Here is a 16,286-nt window from a genome sequence, read left to right on the forward strand (position 1 = left end):
AAAATTGGTAAAATGGTAAAATAACCATTTTTTATAGTCAAGTTCACGAGTGCCTCATGCCTCGGCGGTCCTTATCAATTATATTTAACGAAGGAAGGTTCGATTTCCAAAATTAATGTTGGGAGAGAAGTTGGTATCACTGAAAATTAGCTGCGGAGCCAAAAAGGAGTACGATGGGGTTGTTGCGCCGGACCCTTAAACCTTCACAACTTATTGTAATAGGTTCAAAAGATTCATTGATTAAATCTATGCCAAGGGTAGGGAATTCGACCTAGGACGCCCCCTTCTAGCCAACTCCTTAAATTTCACATTGAGGAAGGACCATTCTTCCTTTTCACTTTTTAATAATTCTAAATTGCTCACTCTTTTTCATTTCGTGCACATATGGACCAAAAAATCATTTAATTCTCGTTTAAACAAATGAAATAAGTTTCTGTTGTTCCATTCTTATGTAGATTTATTATGCAACACTACTTCCTATATGTAAATAAAAGAGTTAATACCGTGGAAAAGCCTAATGAGTACATCTATGATAAATTTTTACCAAAACTAATTTTTGGGTTATCAAAAACCCTAAATTGATACACATATAATAAATTTACTCCAGAGTAATTTTTAGGATCACTAAAACCCTATATCGATGTACTCTTGACATATTTACCCTCTATCAACTTCAATCAAATTTTATCATGAAATTGCTAAATTGAATGACATCTGACAATGATTCAATTGACAGAATATGTTCAGATGGAAATCTATATCAGATCGGGGTAAATTTGTTATACCAATTTGAGGTTTTGACAACCTATAAATTAGTTTAGGATGATTTATTACAGATAAACAATTTGAAGGTTTTTGTGATACTAATTTCAATTAAAAAAAATAGCATATCTAGGAAGCGAAATACTTAGATTTTCTTTTAAGGGAAAAAGAAGGAGAGGAGAGGGGAAGAACATCTAGGGAAGTGAGAAAGAGAACCCCACCCAAAGCAAAGAGAACTTGGAAGACACAACCCCCCACCCACTTGAAGAATCATTCATTTTGCATCTCAAATCCTTCCTTCCAATCCTGTCCTTCGATCCACCAAAGTAAAGAATATAAACACAAACCCTTTTCCCATCCCTACCCCTGCGATCCTCCACGCCATTTAAAGCTTCGTAAAGTTTTCTTCCACTCCCCTGCCCGTATTGAAAACCGGAAACACCACCCCCTCTCTCCCTCTCCCTCTCTCTCTCTCTCTCTCTCGAATTTTTCTGCTTATTTTTTTTGTTAATCTTGCACGTCTTGGCATGATTTCATCAGTACCCAGATTTATTTATCTCGCCACGCCCACATGGGCAGAGCTTTGAGAAGCCCGGACTCAGATTTTCTATTCTATCCCTGTCCCTCGTTCCTCGTCGGCTTTTTGGGAATTTAATAAGCGCGGAATCAGCAGCTCCTCCTCTCCTGCCTGGAGGTTCGAGGTGTGCCAGGCGTTAAAAACCCGAGGCGGAATTGGAATAGAAGCAGCCCCCGAAGACAGAGAGAGAAAAGGCCTTGGAAATGGCGATGCAGAGAGAGAGGGAGAAAGAGAGCGGGAGAGGGGCTTGAATCGAAGTTCCTTAGAAGGGTCGCGATGTGTTGGGTGAATATGGTGGGGGGCGTGCAATCTCTCGGCGGCAGCGGAAATCAGGACGGGCGCAAGAGGACAAGGCCAATGTTGCTGCGCACAGACGAGCGCGACCGGGTGTGGACGAAGAGAGAAACGACAGGACCCCCGGCAGGAAGCTTCTCAGAGGCCGTCATGGATTGTAGCACGAGTGGCTCTTCTTGTAGCTGTTGTCGTTGGCGTTCCTCCTCCTCCTCCTCCTCCAAGATCTCCCTCTCGCCGTCCTCAATCATTCCCATTTTTGTGCTCTTCCTCCTCGTCCCTTCTCCCTTCTTTTGTCACGCTCGTTCGTTGGAAACCGCCGCCGCCTTCCGCACCGCGAACCGGACCAACCGGACTAACCGGACTTTCCGGCCCGGGGACGAGCTGCAGAAGCTGAAGATGATAAGGGCTCGTCTCAGGGACATCAACAAGCCTCCCATCAAAACAATTCAGGCAAACCCGCCTTTCTCTTTTTGCTTTTGCTTTTGCTTTATTCCCCTGAATTTGCTCTGTTTTTAGAGACCTTGGACACCAAACTGTCCACATCATCATGAGAAAAGAAAATAATCCATCAATCACATGCTGCACTAATCACGTAACTAATTTTATCTGCTAAACTCTCCTCATTCTTGTCTCTCTGTTTCTGTTTTTTTTTTTTTTTCTTATTTGCAGAGTCCTGATGGAGATATAATAGACTGTGTTCTATCTCACCGGCAACCAGCCTTTGATCATCCTCTATTGAAGGGACAAAAGCCATTGGTATCACCCCAGTTTCTTTGACCTTGGACAAGAAAATCAATTACATGACTTTTTGGAGCCCCTGATTTTTACCCTTTCCTTTTTTGGCGAAATTCTCAGGATCCACCGGAGAGGCCGAACGGGCATCATTCAACCGCCGCAGCCGCTGAGACGTTCCAGCTATGGAGCATGTCGGGCGAGGCATGCCCGGAAGGGACGGTGCCAATACGGAGGACAAGCGAAGCAGACGTGTCGAGGGCTTCTTCAGTTCAGAGTTTTGGGATGAAAATGAGAAGACATGTCAGGAGAGACACTTCAAGCACTGGACATGAGGTAAGAGGAGAGACTTTGCCATTGAAGTTGAGCAGAGATTAGTATACATCTCAAGCATTTTTCTTTATCTTCTTAGTAATTTAAGAGAAATCATAATCATTCATTCCGAGTTAAAAATTATTGTCATCTAAGTTTAATTAAATTTTATATCTGAAAACAAGTCTCTTTGCCTATTTTTGCCTCAAAGGTAAAGGCAAAAATTCAGACATAATTGTCTCTTTGTTCCCTTCTTCCTTATGTTGATGTTCAGTCTCTCTGCTTCTTGTTCCTTTCTTCTCTTTTCTTTTCATTTTTTTTTTTCATTTTCTTTAGTTGGTCAAATTCAGGTTCGAGAAAAAGTTAGAGCATGAAGACAGGAAACTGCTTTTTATTTTCGGCTTGTACCTTTCGGACTGTGGTCTTTAACTTTGACATTATGTTTGCTTGCGCTTTCCTCCAAATTTTGCGGGCTATTTATTATCAAGCAAGCAAAAACATATTCATTCACTTTGTACCCAAAATATCTTTTCATTTTGTTTATTTTTTTAAAAAAAGAAGAAAAATATTTGGTACCAGTTTTGAACTCGATCGAGCCTAACCGGATTCACCAACCCAATGTTTATCAAATTTAGAAATTCCTCCATAGATTATTCTCTCTTTTTCCTCCATATGTTCCAGTCTCCCAAAGTCACGACAAGTGTAGTTGGGACTATTACAATTTCTTCGTAAGGCAGTCATTGGAATTCAATTTCAATTTAGGATCGTGAAAATAGTTGCCTCCTTTTATTCTAATAAATTTATATTATAACTTATATTCTTATTCTATTATGTTGATTTATTTATTTATTTATTTATTGTGCAGCATGCGGTAGGGTATGTGAGTGGAGATCAATACTATGGAGCCAAAGCAAGCATAAGTGTGTGGGCGCCAAAAGTGGCTAATCAATATGAATTCAGCCTCTCCCAGTTGTGGGTCATCTCTGGCTCTTTTGGCGATGACCTTAACACCATTGAAGCTGGCTGGCAGGTACGCTTTTATCTTTTTCCTCTTCCTCTCTTTTTTACCCTAATAAAAGTTTCGTTTTTTTTTGTTATACATTTCCTAATAGATAATAAGCATTGACCGGTCCACTTAGTCTCGCCCCTCTTAGGGTTTCAATTCATAATTTCCAACATGTTAGGGAAAACAACTGGATTTTCACATGCATTTCTCGATTTGTGAGTGGCCCTTGTGTCACGGATGAGTAGTTTATTTTAGGTTCAGGTCAAGCCCATCTCTTGGTTAAGAAATGCTGAGATACCAATTGAAACATTTTAAATTATTTTTCTTTTCATAAATGGAAATTTGCTCTTAATGTTTGGCTAATTATGAGTTGGAAGATTTTGAATTTTTTTCCCCACAAGTTGGTTTTATACCAATTAAAATTTATGGGTTCTTTAATCATGTTCTTTGCTTTCTTTCTTTTTTGGTAGGGGATAGTCCCGACTTCATTTATGCTAACTAATCTAAAATACATACTAATTTGTTTTACAACAAAGTGACAAAAACTTGAAATAGAAACTAGAATATTATCTGCTTCTGCCAAGGCTGGGGAAATTAAGGAAAGTAAAGGGTTGTCAAAATTGGATGGTCCAATCCAAGAAGCAAGAGATTTATGTCTATGTTCAGCAAAAATCATTGAAAATCTTATGTTTCTGGGGTCAATTTATTCCGGCATGCAATTATTGTGTAGTTGGCAAGTCACTGACTTATATAATATAAGCACATTAATGACCAAACTTAGTTTCCCAACTGATTGCATTAATGGCTGGTTGACATTGTTGCTTAGTCTTTTCCACCATGTTTTCAGTTTGTGTCGGACGGGGTTACTGATTAGAGAATAAATATTTACTTTTATTTTCTTCAGATTAGTCCAGAATTGTATGGGGACAGCTATCCGAGGTTCTTCACTTATTGGACAGTAAGTAACAAAAATAAAAATAAAAAATACTTTCCTACACAAATATTTTCCTAAAATCATGAGATTAATATTTTTGCAACTTTGATTGCTTGCAGACGGATGCCTACCAAGCAACGGGGTGTTACAACTTGTTGTGCTCAGGATTTGTCCAGACCAACACTAGGATTGCAATTGGGGCGGCAATTTCTCCCACATCCTCCTACAATGGTGGTCAATTTGACATAAGCTTGATGGTTTGGAAGGTAATAATTAAATTTAGAGCTCTACTTTTTCTGGTTAATTAGAAAAAAAGAGAGAGGATATTATGGATTCAAAGTCCAAGCCTATGCATACATGTTCGCATGATTTTATGAATCACCCATCATCCAAAAGCTACTAAAAAATTAATGAAAAAGATGTCATTCTTGTTGCCAAAAGTAGAAGAAAACTAATTCTATTCATAATGGAGAAAAAACTACTTTCTGCTTCACAATAAATGAAACTACTTTTAATTTAGAATTTTCTTTATGCTGGAAGTGATGTAAGATGGTCTCATGACCGGCATCTTAGATGTCATCCGATCCTCAAAATTAAGTGGCTTGTGCATGTTATTTATGTGAAATCACATGTTGAATTGCAACAGTTTATTACCTCTTTTTTTTTTTTTGGTCAGTATTACCTCTGTTAATTAGCCACCAAAATACCAATTATCAGAATATACCAATACTGAGGGCAATATTTTTGCTTCTGAGATGATAAACTTAAAATGGAGCTGTACAAACAACCAAGCATTACTAACTTTAGGGTGGGGGAGGGCTATGTTTTCAGAGGGAAACACCAGAGAGAACTTGAATTGTTAAACCTACTAGCAGTTTTACCGTTATTTGGCAATGCTTGCATCACCCGGCTGTAACAAGCAGACAACCTAAAGAGGGCCTTCATCCTTAAACGTAGCATCGAACCCACCATGATCTGACGGTGGAGATTTATAGGGGGCCCACCTTCAGGACTGACAACGGACAGAAGTTGTCGATCTTGGAAGCTAAGAAAAAACTTGGACCATCTCATGTCAATATCATTTGCCTTAATCAGACATGAAAAGAAGTCGTTTTAGAGGCTTCAAAAGGTGTTGAATTTAGGTTGGAAAAAGAAAAAAGAAAAAGAGGGGGTAAAAATTATCCTTTAAAATTAAATAAATAAAATAAAATCGATGGTCGCCCTACAGATGGCTACAGCTTTGAAATGCATATTCACGCGTGCACTGGGAACTTGGAACAATGACTGTGATTGCCTTGTTGCTTTGTGCTCCAAGATTCTCCCCACTTTTTCCTCTATCTATTTCCTTTAAATACTTTTGCTCGCTTTGATACCGAATCTGGAAAATGGAAATTTTCAGTACTTTCAAGTCAAGTTTGAAATTTGATAAGTCTCTGCAGAGATTAAATTTGAGGAAAATGTGGCTTTATTCTCAAACTTGTGATGAAGTATGGTCACATGGGATTCTCACAATTTATTCGACAAGCATAAGTCCGAAAGCAAGTGTTTCAAATAATGTCTTCAAAATTAAATACCGTATAGTCATCTACCAAATTGATATGAGGATGGGAAAACAATCAATTTTTTTAGTGTGATCGCAAGGATCTTTTGTTTTATTATAGTCTTCTTCTTCTCTTTTTACTCTTGATTTTTAAACAAAACAACATCTCTAATCTTTAAAAATAGAAATTCCATATAATTAAAATCATTTGAAGTAATGAGTGAATTTTTCTATGGTTTTGCCTTGAAAAAGAAAAGAATAACATCTTTGTTTTGACAGGAAAGTAAATAAAGACATTTCTGACTTGTTTTAAGTGGATCCAATGGACCACAGTGCACTTGGACTTCCCTTCATGTGCATTGATTCATTTGTATGCAATAGGGCACATGAAATAAAGAAATTATTACGCGGACTGAGTGCATGCACTAAAGTTTTATATATTTGTTAAATTTAGTGGGTTTGCAAAAGTTGATGAGACCCACTTGAAATAACGATGTCTTCACCCAATCCATTGAAATGTCTCCATGAAAAGGGAGTTCGGTGGACGTGAGGTTGATTGCCTTAGACATCAAGTACTCACATCGTCCTTCTTTCTTACCCTGTGTAGGATCCAAAGCACGGGAATTGGTGGCTCGAATTCGGTTCAGGCGTCCTGGTCGGGTACTGGCCATCGGTCCTGTTCACCCACCTCAGGGACCACGCAAGCATGGTACAGTTCGGCGGGGAGATCGTGAACTCGAGGCCCTCAGGCTTCCACACGAGCACCCAGATGGGGAGCGGGCATTTTGCCGGCGAAGGGTTCGGAAAAGCCTCCTATTTTCGGAATTTGCAAGTAGTGGATTGGGACAACAACCTCATTCCTTTGCAAAACCTCCGGGTCTTAGCGGATCACCCGAATTGCTACGACATACAAGGAGGGATTAATAGAGTTTGGGGGAACTATTTCTACTATGGAGGACCAGGAAGGAATGTGAGGTGTCCCTAAAAAGTTGGGGTTGTAGGTAAAATCAAAGAAGAAAAAGGGTGGGAATTAATTCTTTTTTCTTTTCTCGTTTGTAATTTCAGCTATTTTTTTCTCAAATATATGTATAATTTTTTTTTTCTCATTGGGGGTGGTTTTGTTTCTCGTCTCGAGATCATTAAAATGAATGAATCTTTTTTTTATCTTAAAATTTTAACATTTCAACTAACGGGTCATCTAGCTACACCACTTTTAAGGGGCTGCCAATGTATATTTGGTAAAGAAAGTAGCAAATATAACGTCATTTTGTGAGGGTTTCTCTTTCTCCACGATATGTGATGTTTCATGAATACGTAAAGGAAAAATCGACACAAATAATCTTAAACATACATACCAGGCATCTAAAATATCAAAATTCAAATACAAAACCTAAAATATAAAAATGTATACTTTAAGCCAACTTCAACGGACCGTAGAAGATGTTCATGAAAAAATTATAAATCCAAGTCCAAGTATATATGAAAATGCCAAAATGTGATTATGGCGTGGGGCCAGCGAATCATCCATGAAGAAGCACGTCTTGGGGAACAACCATGATTAGTCTCACCTTGAGACGATCAAAAATTAAAAAATATTTGTCTAATTTTCCTCAAATCGTGCCCCAAGACAAATTTTCCAATTTGTTTTTGAAATGCACGTGGAGAGAATTTATTGAGTTGACGAGCAGTTTGACAACTAAGGTTGCTTCAGCACTACGTCGTTGCGTTAACGATGTATTCCGTACGGAGATGGGAGTCTTCGAAGCGAATAAGAAATTGGCAGGGAGAGACGTTAGCCCATGCAAAGCGCACAAAATTCGATTAATACAGCGTTTGAGTTTCCAAGACCTTGGACATTGACCGAAGCCCGAAGAGAGAGAGAGAGAGATGACCCGCGATTGCGCATGCATTTGTGTTCATGGCGGGCACAAGAGTCGAGGATTGCTCCTAAAGAAAATGAAGAAAGCCAATCGTTAGCTTATGAGATAATGGAGTTCTATCTAATGTAAGCATTCTTTATGTGTGTTTGCAGTTTGTGTGATTCTAAAAAATGGAGTGAAAATATGATGCTTCGTTCATTGGATAGCATCCGTAATGACATGATAAGAAGTTGAATAGTTATGAGCCTATTGAACTCTAGACAAATTAAGAACTCTAGATAAATCGTTCGTTGAAAGTATGACATGTGGCCGGGATAACTAAACCCATTGGAGAAAACTTTTTCCAACCAATTTGTTTCAATGGGAGGTCACAAGTGGTGAACATGTGGACAATATCTATGAATTGTAACTTACTAAATAGAATGGTTGGAGAAAAATATACCCCATAAAATAACTAAGCAAAGCCTCTCTCTACCCCCACTCCTTAGACCAATCAGTTTGTCAAGGTCACAATTACACTACTGTCATAGCCACCACCGTGATCTTAGCACCATCCATTGCAACCACCAACTATTCACCTCGACTTATTTATAGGTTGTGCTTGGGGTGTGCAAAAGAATCGGGAACCCCCAAACCGCCCAAAACCAAACCATTACTAACGGTTTCCATGAGGGCAAGTCCGGTTTCTCAATTCCAATTTCGTAGGGTCGGTGAATATTGGTCCAGTTCCTAGTTCTAGACATGGACCCGTCCGCCCATCCATCCATCCAGACCGAATATATATATATAAAGAATTTTCATCTCAATCACTTAGTTATTTTGTAATTTTTCAACCAAATATATATACATATATGTATATTTATAATTATTGGATATTGTTGACTAATTTGATCTCTTAGTGTATAATAGGATTAACTCCCTACTTTTTTTTTCATTTTAATAATCCATTTATTTGCTTTCTCAACTAAAACAAAACAAATAAATGAAGAGAAATGAGAGAATTGCTTGGAGATATCCATAAATCTTACAATGCGTTGTTGTCATCATACGAAATTAAGAGCCAACGGCTCATTTTAAAAGTATAATTAGGTCTCTTCTTAACTATTCACATGATTAAATTACGTTGACATTGAAAATAGATGGATTGAGTGATTAATGTTTTAACTTACGTGGAAATGAAGTCTAATTCTCCACATGGTTCCGGTATTTCGAAAAAATTAAATTTTTAGTTAACAAGTATTTTCTATTTACTCTGCCCTATAATTTTCATTTCTTAATCAAAAGCCATGGCTCGCAATGCAAGCCAAATATAAAGTCGCACAAGCTTTGGTGTTCTAAATAGAAACTAGATCACCATGATATTAATTAATAAATGCAATTTTGCAGGGATTAGGAACCGGTACCAAATTTTTGGAATCGGTCTTTAGTGGGTGGGAACTACCACCTAGACTATGCTTACCCCTAGGTTATACTGCCCGCTGGATCAAAATGGCAACGGCATTCTGAAATCGGAGGTCCGGAAGGAAAGAGACAGAGACTAACTGTGTGTTGGGGGGAAGAGAGGTCAACTATAATCAGTGGTTGGCAATGGTGGCATGCGGCTGTTCCACTGGTGGCCGGTGTGGGGAGATGGAGGGACTGAGGATTTGAGATGGTTGGTGCAATTCGCCGATGGGGGTGATCCTTAAAAAGAATCATTATGTTGCAATTTTTCAAGGGGATGCTTATACAAAGTTGAATACGTCGAGATCTACCCAACTTTTGATTATGTGAAATGTCATGTAGTCTTTCGCTTACATGAACAGGAGTTGTTGTGATGAAAATTCTCTTTCAAGAACTAATTACATTTCTATCGGCTAAAATATACAAGTGTCAAAAGTAAGCACGGGTAGATACTTCAGTACCAAAAGTTTGAAAAGATACACTTAGGGTGCATTTGGTAATAATCCTAGGAACGTATTTATGTTTTTTTGTTTTCCGGAACAAAAATAGAAAAGAAACACGTTTGGTAATTTTTTTTTATTTTCGAAAATAAATTTGTTCCCGGAAAGAGATTTGGAATAGAAACAAGAATACGCAATTTCCTTGTACAATCTCTTATCGAAAATGTAAAACACAGGATTGCAATTTGGAACCAATAGTTGAGACGTTTATCAGTCTAATCCATGTATTAGTAGAACATCATAAACGTGTAGGGGAGCATGGTTCAATTAGGTTCGGTCTCAATCCAGATTGAACTAGCCGCGAGCAACTTCGGTTTGGCATAATAACAAAGACCAAAGCAAGCTACGAAGACTGGTTTCTAACGGCAGCCAAAAATTGTGTCCATAGATAATTTAAAAAAAAAAAAAAAAAAACAGAGAGAGAGAAGAAGAAGCAGAAGAATCGAAGTTGAGAATAGTTGGCAATGGATCCACACTGCTTGCCCTCTGCTGCTCTTTCAATTGAGCTCCCACCAAACACCCACCAACCATCACGGAAATTTGGAGCCCGCCCAGATCTGACATTGCCAGCGATTCGTAGACTACTAAGTACTAACTTCACTAGACACGTTTTCCTTTCTCCTTACCAGTCAAAGATTTATAGCTCCTAAATCAGATTCACGGATGATCCGGTCAATGGGTCCGAAAGAACATCTGTTCATGTACCTGCATGACACATGGATTGTCGATGGATCCTACTTTTCAGACATTTAATACCAATAACAGCCCCTACCGTTGGAACAGGGGATTGATCAAAGGAAAAAATGCACCAAAGAAAAGCACAAGAAATCCAAGAGCAACGAGGACTTAATCAACATTGATTTTGTCGCTGTTTTAAGGACATTGATCGATTCGTAACATGTTTAAAAAGGCACAACAAGAGCCTCACAACAGGAGCCTCAAGAACACTGCTAAGAAATACAGTAAACATTTATTGAAATGGTCAAATCTCATACTTGGTTAGTAAAAATACTCGACCGTCAAAATTCATTTCCCCTTTTATTTTTGGTGCATGGACAAGTTTGGGAGCTAAGATTAGTTGAATCTGACATCTTGTGAAAGAAATGTCTATAGATTTCTGAGTTCAGCCTATACATATTCCCGATTCATATGAATTATCTGTAGACAATTTCATAAGATCTTGTAAAAGTTGGTTGAAAAAAGTTCTCCATGATTCAGACATGAGGTTGAGTTCTTTCAATGCTCTCACTCGCAAGATTTGTTGCTCGCAGCTTGGAAAATCAGACACGTTTCTAGCTATTTTCAAGTCCAGACACGACAGGCCAGAAGAAAAATAGCAAGAGACAAATGCGTTACGCGAGCTACATGACATGATGCCTTATAGCCAAAGTTTGGTGATGCTATCGAAACATCTCATTCGGGACCAGTTAGTGTAGGCATGTATTCCAATAGTCATCTACAATGGATACGCCAATTAGAATACATTCTGAAGTAGGCTGCAGCTTAATCTTCATTCCTCATTCTAAACAGTTACGATTTATTTATCAAAGCCATCTAAAAGATAAGGTGAGGCAGACCAAGTCTCGTGCCTGTTCGTCCCACACGAATCAAAGATAGTGAATTGATTAAACTACTCAACCAGGGAGGTCAATATCGATTTGTTCCGAATCTATATATGGATCTTGGTTCGCTTTATTTTCTCATACGTAATTAGAAACTCAACAATCCAAGTTCCATACATAGATTAGAGCACCTAAAATATTATTTTGAATTACATACCTTATTGAGTCGTGCTAGTTGATTCGCGGTGTTTAAGTACTTTGAGACGAGTAACCACGCGACTAAGTCCTACTCTCCTTCTCTTTCCTTTGATACCTTTGATGGATAAAATATAAGCTTTAAAAATGAGAATTGGAGAGGGGATCATAGCCTATATAGAGAGTACACTGACAGGCCCATCCATCACAGATTTTAATAAATACCGACCTACACCAACCATCCAACCAGACTATTACCAAACTGAGATGTGCAAAGCTGATATTATTTGATCGCGTAGCTGTACTTGAGCTATCATTCATACATTGTCTCATACATTATAGCTACTCTAGAACAACCTATTTTTTCACAAATTAAAGATATTATACTATTAATGTCAGCCCGCATTATAGAAATACTTTCTACCATTGACATTACCAGAACATAGATCACAAAACATAACCTCGATAACAGAGAGGGAATGACCCAATCTGAGAGCACCACAAAAAATGAAGCTTCTAATGACCTTGGGTAACATTAGTTATCTTCTCCGTAGTATGTTTCCCTTATTGTACCATCATTATTAAGATCAGTTTACATTCCCATGTCAATGGCAAAGACACAAAGAATAAGTAAGATGTGGAAATTGCCCCCTCTATTACCCACAGTCAACCATATAAAACAAAAAGCGAAAAGTATCATTAATAAAAATGTGACCAAAATGGAGACAAAACCAACATACCTGAATTAAATGTACATGATAACTCGAGAATTCATGCACTAAAAACTCCCATCGGTAAAAAGAAACATTTCTGCAACTTTAAGCATTCTCCAGAATCTAGAGGCAGAAAAATGCTCCATCTCCCATATCATCTAAACATTGGGATTTATTAAAATAGCCCATTCGAATGTAGCCTTCGGAAGTTTCTTTGGAAATGATTGGAAGCAGAACATTAGCACAGTTTTGTTTGATGGAATTTCCAATTGAGTTGAATCAGGAAGGGAACAATTTTGTGTCACAACAAAAAGAAAAGAGGTAAAGACCATCCAGATGCATCAACATAGTCTGAATCACTCATCACATATCTTATCCAGCAGCTTGGTGGCCACTTCACTCAATTCCACATTTTCCATCTTTAACCACCGGCGCATCGTGGGTTCTTTCCTTCCAACGGCAACATAAGTTCTAATCAATGATTCAAACACAGTAACTTCTAATGGATCTTCTGTCTTCTTCAAAATCTCTAGAAAACCTTCAGCACCATCAACATCCTTCTGTTGCTCGAAATGCCCCATCATAGTCCTGACAGTTTCAGGTGATGGGACCCACTTTCTGCCATCTCCTCGGCCTGTGGATATCGCATTATCGACACATTCTGCAGCTAATTTTACATCCCCATTTTGCAAATAATAATCTAAAAAGATTTCCCATGTTTTTTGCATTAGGCTTGGCCCTCTCGTCCTACGGGCCCTGTCCCTGAGATCTTTAGCCTTTTCCAGGGAACCTTCTTTAGCATATGCACCAATCAACACATTCACAATGCGCATATCATAAGTAGTGCAACCAGACTCCCATTCTTTGAAACACTTCTCAGCACCTGGTAAATCCTTCAACTTGACCAATGCTTGGATCATATTCAGATAGCTAATGTTTGCAGTTTTAGGGAAAGCCAGCCTCAAAGAACGCCATACTCGATAAACTTCAAGCAGGTTCCCCGTTCTCCCATACAAGGTTATCAAGATCTGATAGGCTGAAAGATTTTTACGTGCATTTATCTTCTCCAATTCCTTAAGAGCCTTCTCGGCTTTCTCAAATAAGCCTGCGTCCACATATATCGAGGCTATGTTGCTATATGTCGTCCAATCTGGAGCAACTCGACCATCCCGCTTCATCTCCTCGACAACCCTTTCAACCCCGAAGTGTCACTGTTGCAGCAAGAGCCCTCATCCATATATTGTAAGAAAAAGAATCTAGCATAATATGGCTGGACTTCATCTCCTGTATGATGGCAGGGACCTTTTCAGGCTGACCTGTCCTAGTGTAAAGAGTCATAATGCTGTTGTAAGGCATAGAGCTCAACTCTAAGTTGAGTTCCTTCATCTTTCAAGTAAACCTTCAGCTTCTTCAACCATGAGTTCCTTACAATAGCAATTCAAAAGGGCGCCATATGAAAGATGGTTCTTTGATGCTTCAGGGAGATTTATGAAGTAGTTCTCTGCAGCTGTAATTCCTTTAGCTTTGGCAACCAAATCGAGATGTATGGCTTGATCACTCACAGTTCTGTTCATGCCCCTATCAGCCATGGCCTCTGATAGCTGTCGATAAACAATTTGTGATGTTGAGATTCAAGAAAATTGTTAACAATTTTTTTATGAAAAAGCACAGATACACATGGATCCTCTCTTTTAAAGATCGGTGTAGTAAGAACCAAGAAAGGAAAAGATGTTAAGAATCGAAAGACAAAAGATCAATGGAATTTGCAGCAGCATGGACAGAAGCATATTACACGTGCAATATTCTATTTTCTCCATTTTGCTTTATGAGTGCTAGTCGTTTCTGCCTCACATCAATCTACTAAAAGAAGTATTGAAACCCCACAATTTTCTATAATTATCAAGCAGCCCACAGATCTTGTATCTGGATAGGAAAAAAAAATTCAGTTCTATCATCATCTGCTCAATGCGAAAAATAAGATGCATAGTAACACTTCAAAATATCTCTGCTTCAACAGTCCATGCAAGCCTCTAACGATAAAATCTCTCTGTTCATTTCCAGACACCACTACACACAACTACAATCAAATTGAGAGCAACGTGAATTGTGAGAGGATAAAGGAATTTAGCCGTTCATACTTCCCTACAATCTCAAGATGCTCAACCCTCAATACACCATGTCTGCCTTTACATCCAAATTCAACTCCATGATCAACGCACAAGCAACTTCATGACATTAATTAGGAGGAACTTCCCCAACAACCGAACTCAAGACCTGGGATTTCAAGAAGACATGCCGACACGAACCCAGTACTTGCAATGAAACGGGAAGATCCAATGCTCTGGCATCCTCATTTTTCTTTCACTAATTTGCGAATACCACAAATAAAAAATCACGGATTTACTGGACGCACAGTACATCACATTTATGCATTCTCTACAGCGCACGCATTGCAAGAATTTGCAGCAATTCCGGTCCAAACAAATGCAGACACTTTACAGTTCTCCACATCCGTTGACGCATACCAACAAACACCTGGCACGCACGCGCGGAGGAACAAGCGATCACCTTGAAAGCGGGGTAATACAGGCCGCGGCCTCGGAGCTTCTTGAGCGTGTCGCCCACCTCCCACTTGTAGACCCGCTTGGAGCTCTTGAGGAACTGGTTGAGCTGCTGACGGACGCTGACCTCGGCGCTGCCATCCCTGAACAGCCGCCGGTAGAGGGCCTCCTCCAGGTACTTCTTCGACCGCTTCGAGACGCTCTTCGTCCGGCCGAAAGGCTGCAGGGCCATCTCCGGCGGCTCGTCGGCGGGGCTTCACGGCAGAAATGGCGGTGGTCGTCGCAGAGTGTCGGGGGAAAGAAAACCATAAACCCTAGGCCGACGGAGGAGAAGGCTGTCCTCCGGACTGCCCGGTCTAGTCTAGAGTGGGAGAATGGGTTGGGCCGGTCCGGTTCGATCTGGGCCGGGTCATTAGATGAGATAATGAAGGCTCGTTTTGTCATCGGCCCATTTATGTATATTCAGTGTAATTTTTCCAATTGGAAATATATATATTTTGGGAGGACTTTGTATATTTTCAATATTACTTTGTCAAGTATTTGTGAATTACATAAATTAAATGGTCTCAACTATATCATCTGGACATAAGATTATACTAGTGAATAATACACATGAAATTTCGAAATAAATCGTATCATATGAGGATGTAGTTGAAGATGTTTCTCTTTCATACATTGCTTAAATTCTAACTTACCACGCGGATGAAATTTGGGTATGACAAATTAATAAGCTAATGCTTATTGGTCGAACGTGGTTCGAGTGGTGGAATTTTGCCACGTTTATCACCACATGGCAATCGGAAAGATAAAGTGGAACCCCGAACATTTACTTAGTTCTAGCTTAAATTATATACATAATAAATTTATTTTGTGTTCCTTTCTATAGGTGATTAGCGTTGACTTTTCGCCTTCTTCCTAATCACCACATCCAAATATTCGGTAAATCCACATACATTGTTGTTGGTAGCTTGTCCACAAATTTCACCACTAAAAATAAATCTAGGGTTTCATTTATTTCATGAAAAATTAATTATTTAGAAAAATATTTTTTTTAAAAAAAATAATCATTTATATCACATGAAATAATTAATTAATGAAAGAAATATTTTTAATTGATAATCATTTATATATAAACATTTTCCATGAATGTGATAAAAATATTATTTATTTATTTTTATAAATGATTCAAGTGAAACAAACGGGTCTCAGCAAAAATGGACTAGAGCCTGCGTGCTTGCCCAAACCCACACGGAAAGAAAAGGTACGGGTGCACTC

The 16,286-nt window shown here is 38.8% G+C and overlaps 2 protein-coding genes across 2 annotated transcripts; one reads left to right on the top strand and one right to left on the bottom strand.

Moving 5' to 3' along the window:
* The first annotated feature begins 1,104 nt into the window (after positions 1-1,104).
* On the top strand, positions 1,105-7,164 carry LOC104414157. Its single transcript, XM_010025183.3, has 7 exons — positions 1,105-2,083; positions 2,303-2,389; positions 2,489-2,701; positions 3,543-3,707; positions 4,588-4,641; positions 4,737-4,883; positions 6,765-7,164. The coding sequence occupies exons 1-7, from the start codon at positions 1,616-1,618 to the stop codon at positions 7,140-7,142; spliced, it is 1,512 nt and encodes a 503-aa protein (XP_010023485.2). The 5' UTR covers positions 1,105-1,615; the 3' UTR covers positions 7,143-7,164.
* Positions 7,165-12,412: 5,248 nt separating this feature from the next.
* Positions 12,413-15,324, bottom strand: LOC120286566 (pentatricopeptide repeat-containing protein At1g60770-like). Its single transcript, XM_039298842.1, is given in 4 exon segments — positions 12,413-13,653; positions 13,655-13,841; positions 13,844-14,051; positions 15,019-15,324. Coding segments are annotated over 4 exon segments (1,467 nt in total). The 5' UTR covers positions 15,244-15,324; the 3' UTR covers positions 12,413-12,806.
* Between the last annotated feature and the right edge of the window lie 962 nt (positions 15,325-16,286).

The sequence above is a fragment of the Eucalyptus grandis genome, chromosome 8 (genome assembly GCF_016545825.1).
Source record: "Eucalyptus grandis isolate ANBG69807.140 chromosome 8, ASM1654582v1, whole genome shotgun sequence".
Lineage (NCBI taxonomy): Eukaryota > Viridiplantae > Streptophyta > Magnoliopsida > Myrtales > Myrtaceae > Eucalyptus > Eucalyptus grandis.

Coding starts and splice junctions, on each gene's coding strand:
- LOC104414157 (XM_010025183.3), top strand. CDS start 1,616: ATGTGTTGGGTGAATATGGTGGGGGGCGTGCAATCTCTCGGCGGCAGC. Junction 2,084..2,302: donor CTCCCATCAAAACAATTCAG/GCAAACCCGCCT, acceptor TCTTATTTGCAG/AGTCCTGATGGAGATATAAT. Junction 2,702..3,542: donor CTTCAAGCACTGGACATGAG/GTAAGAGGAGAG, acceptor TTTATTGTGCAG/CATGCGGTAGGGTATGTGAG.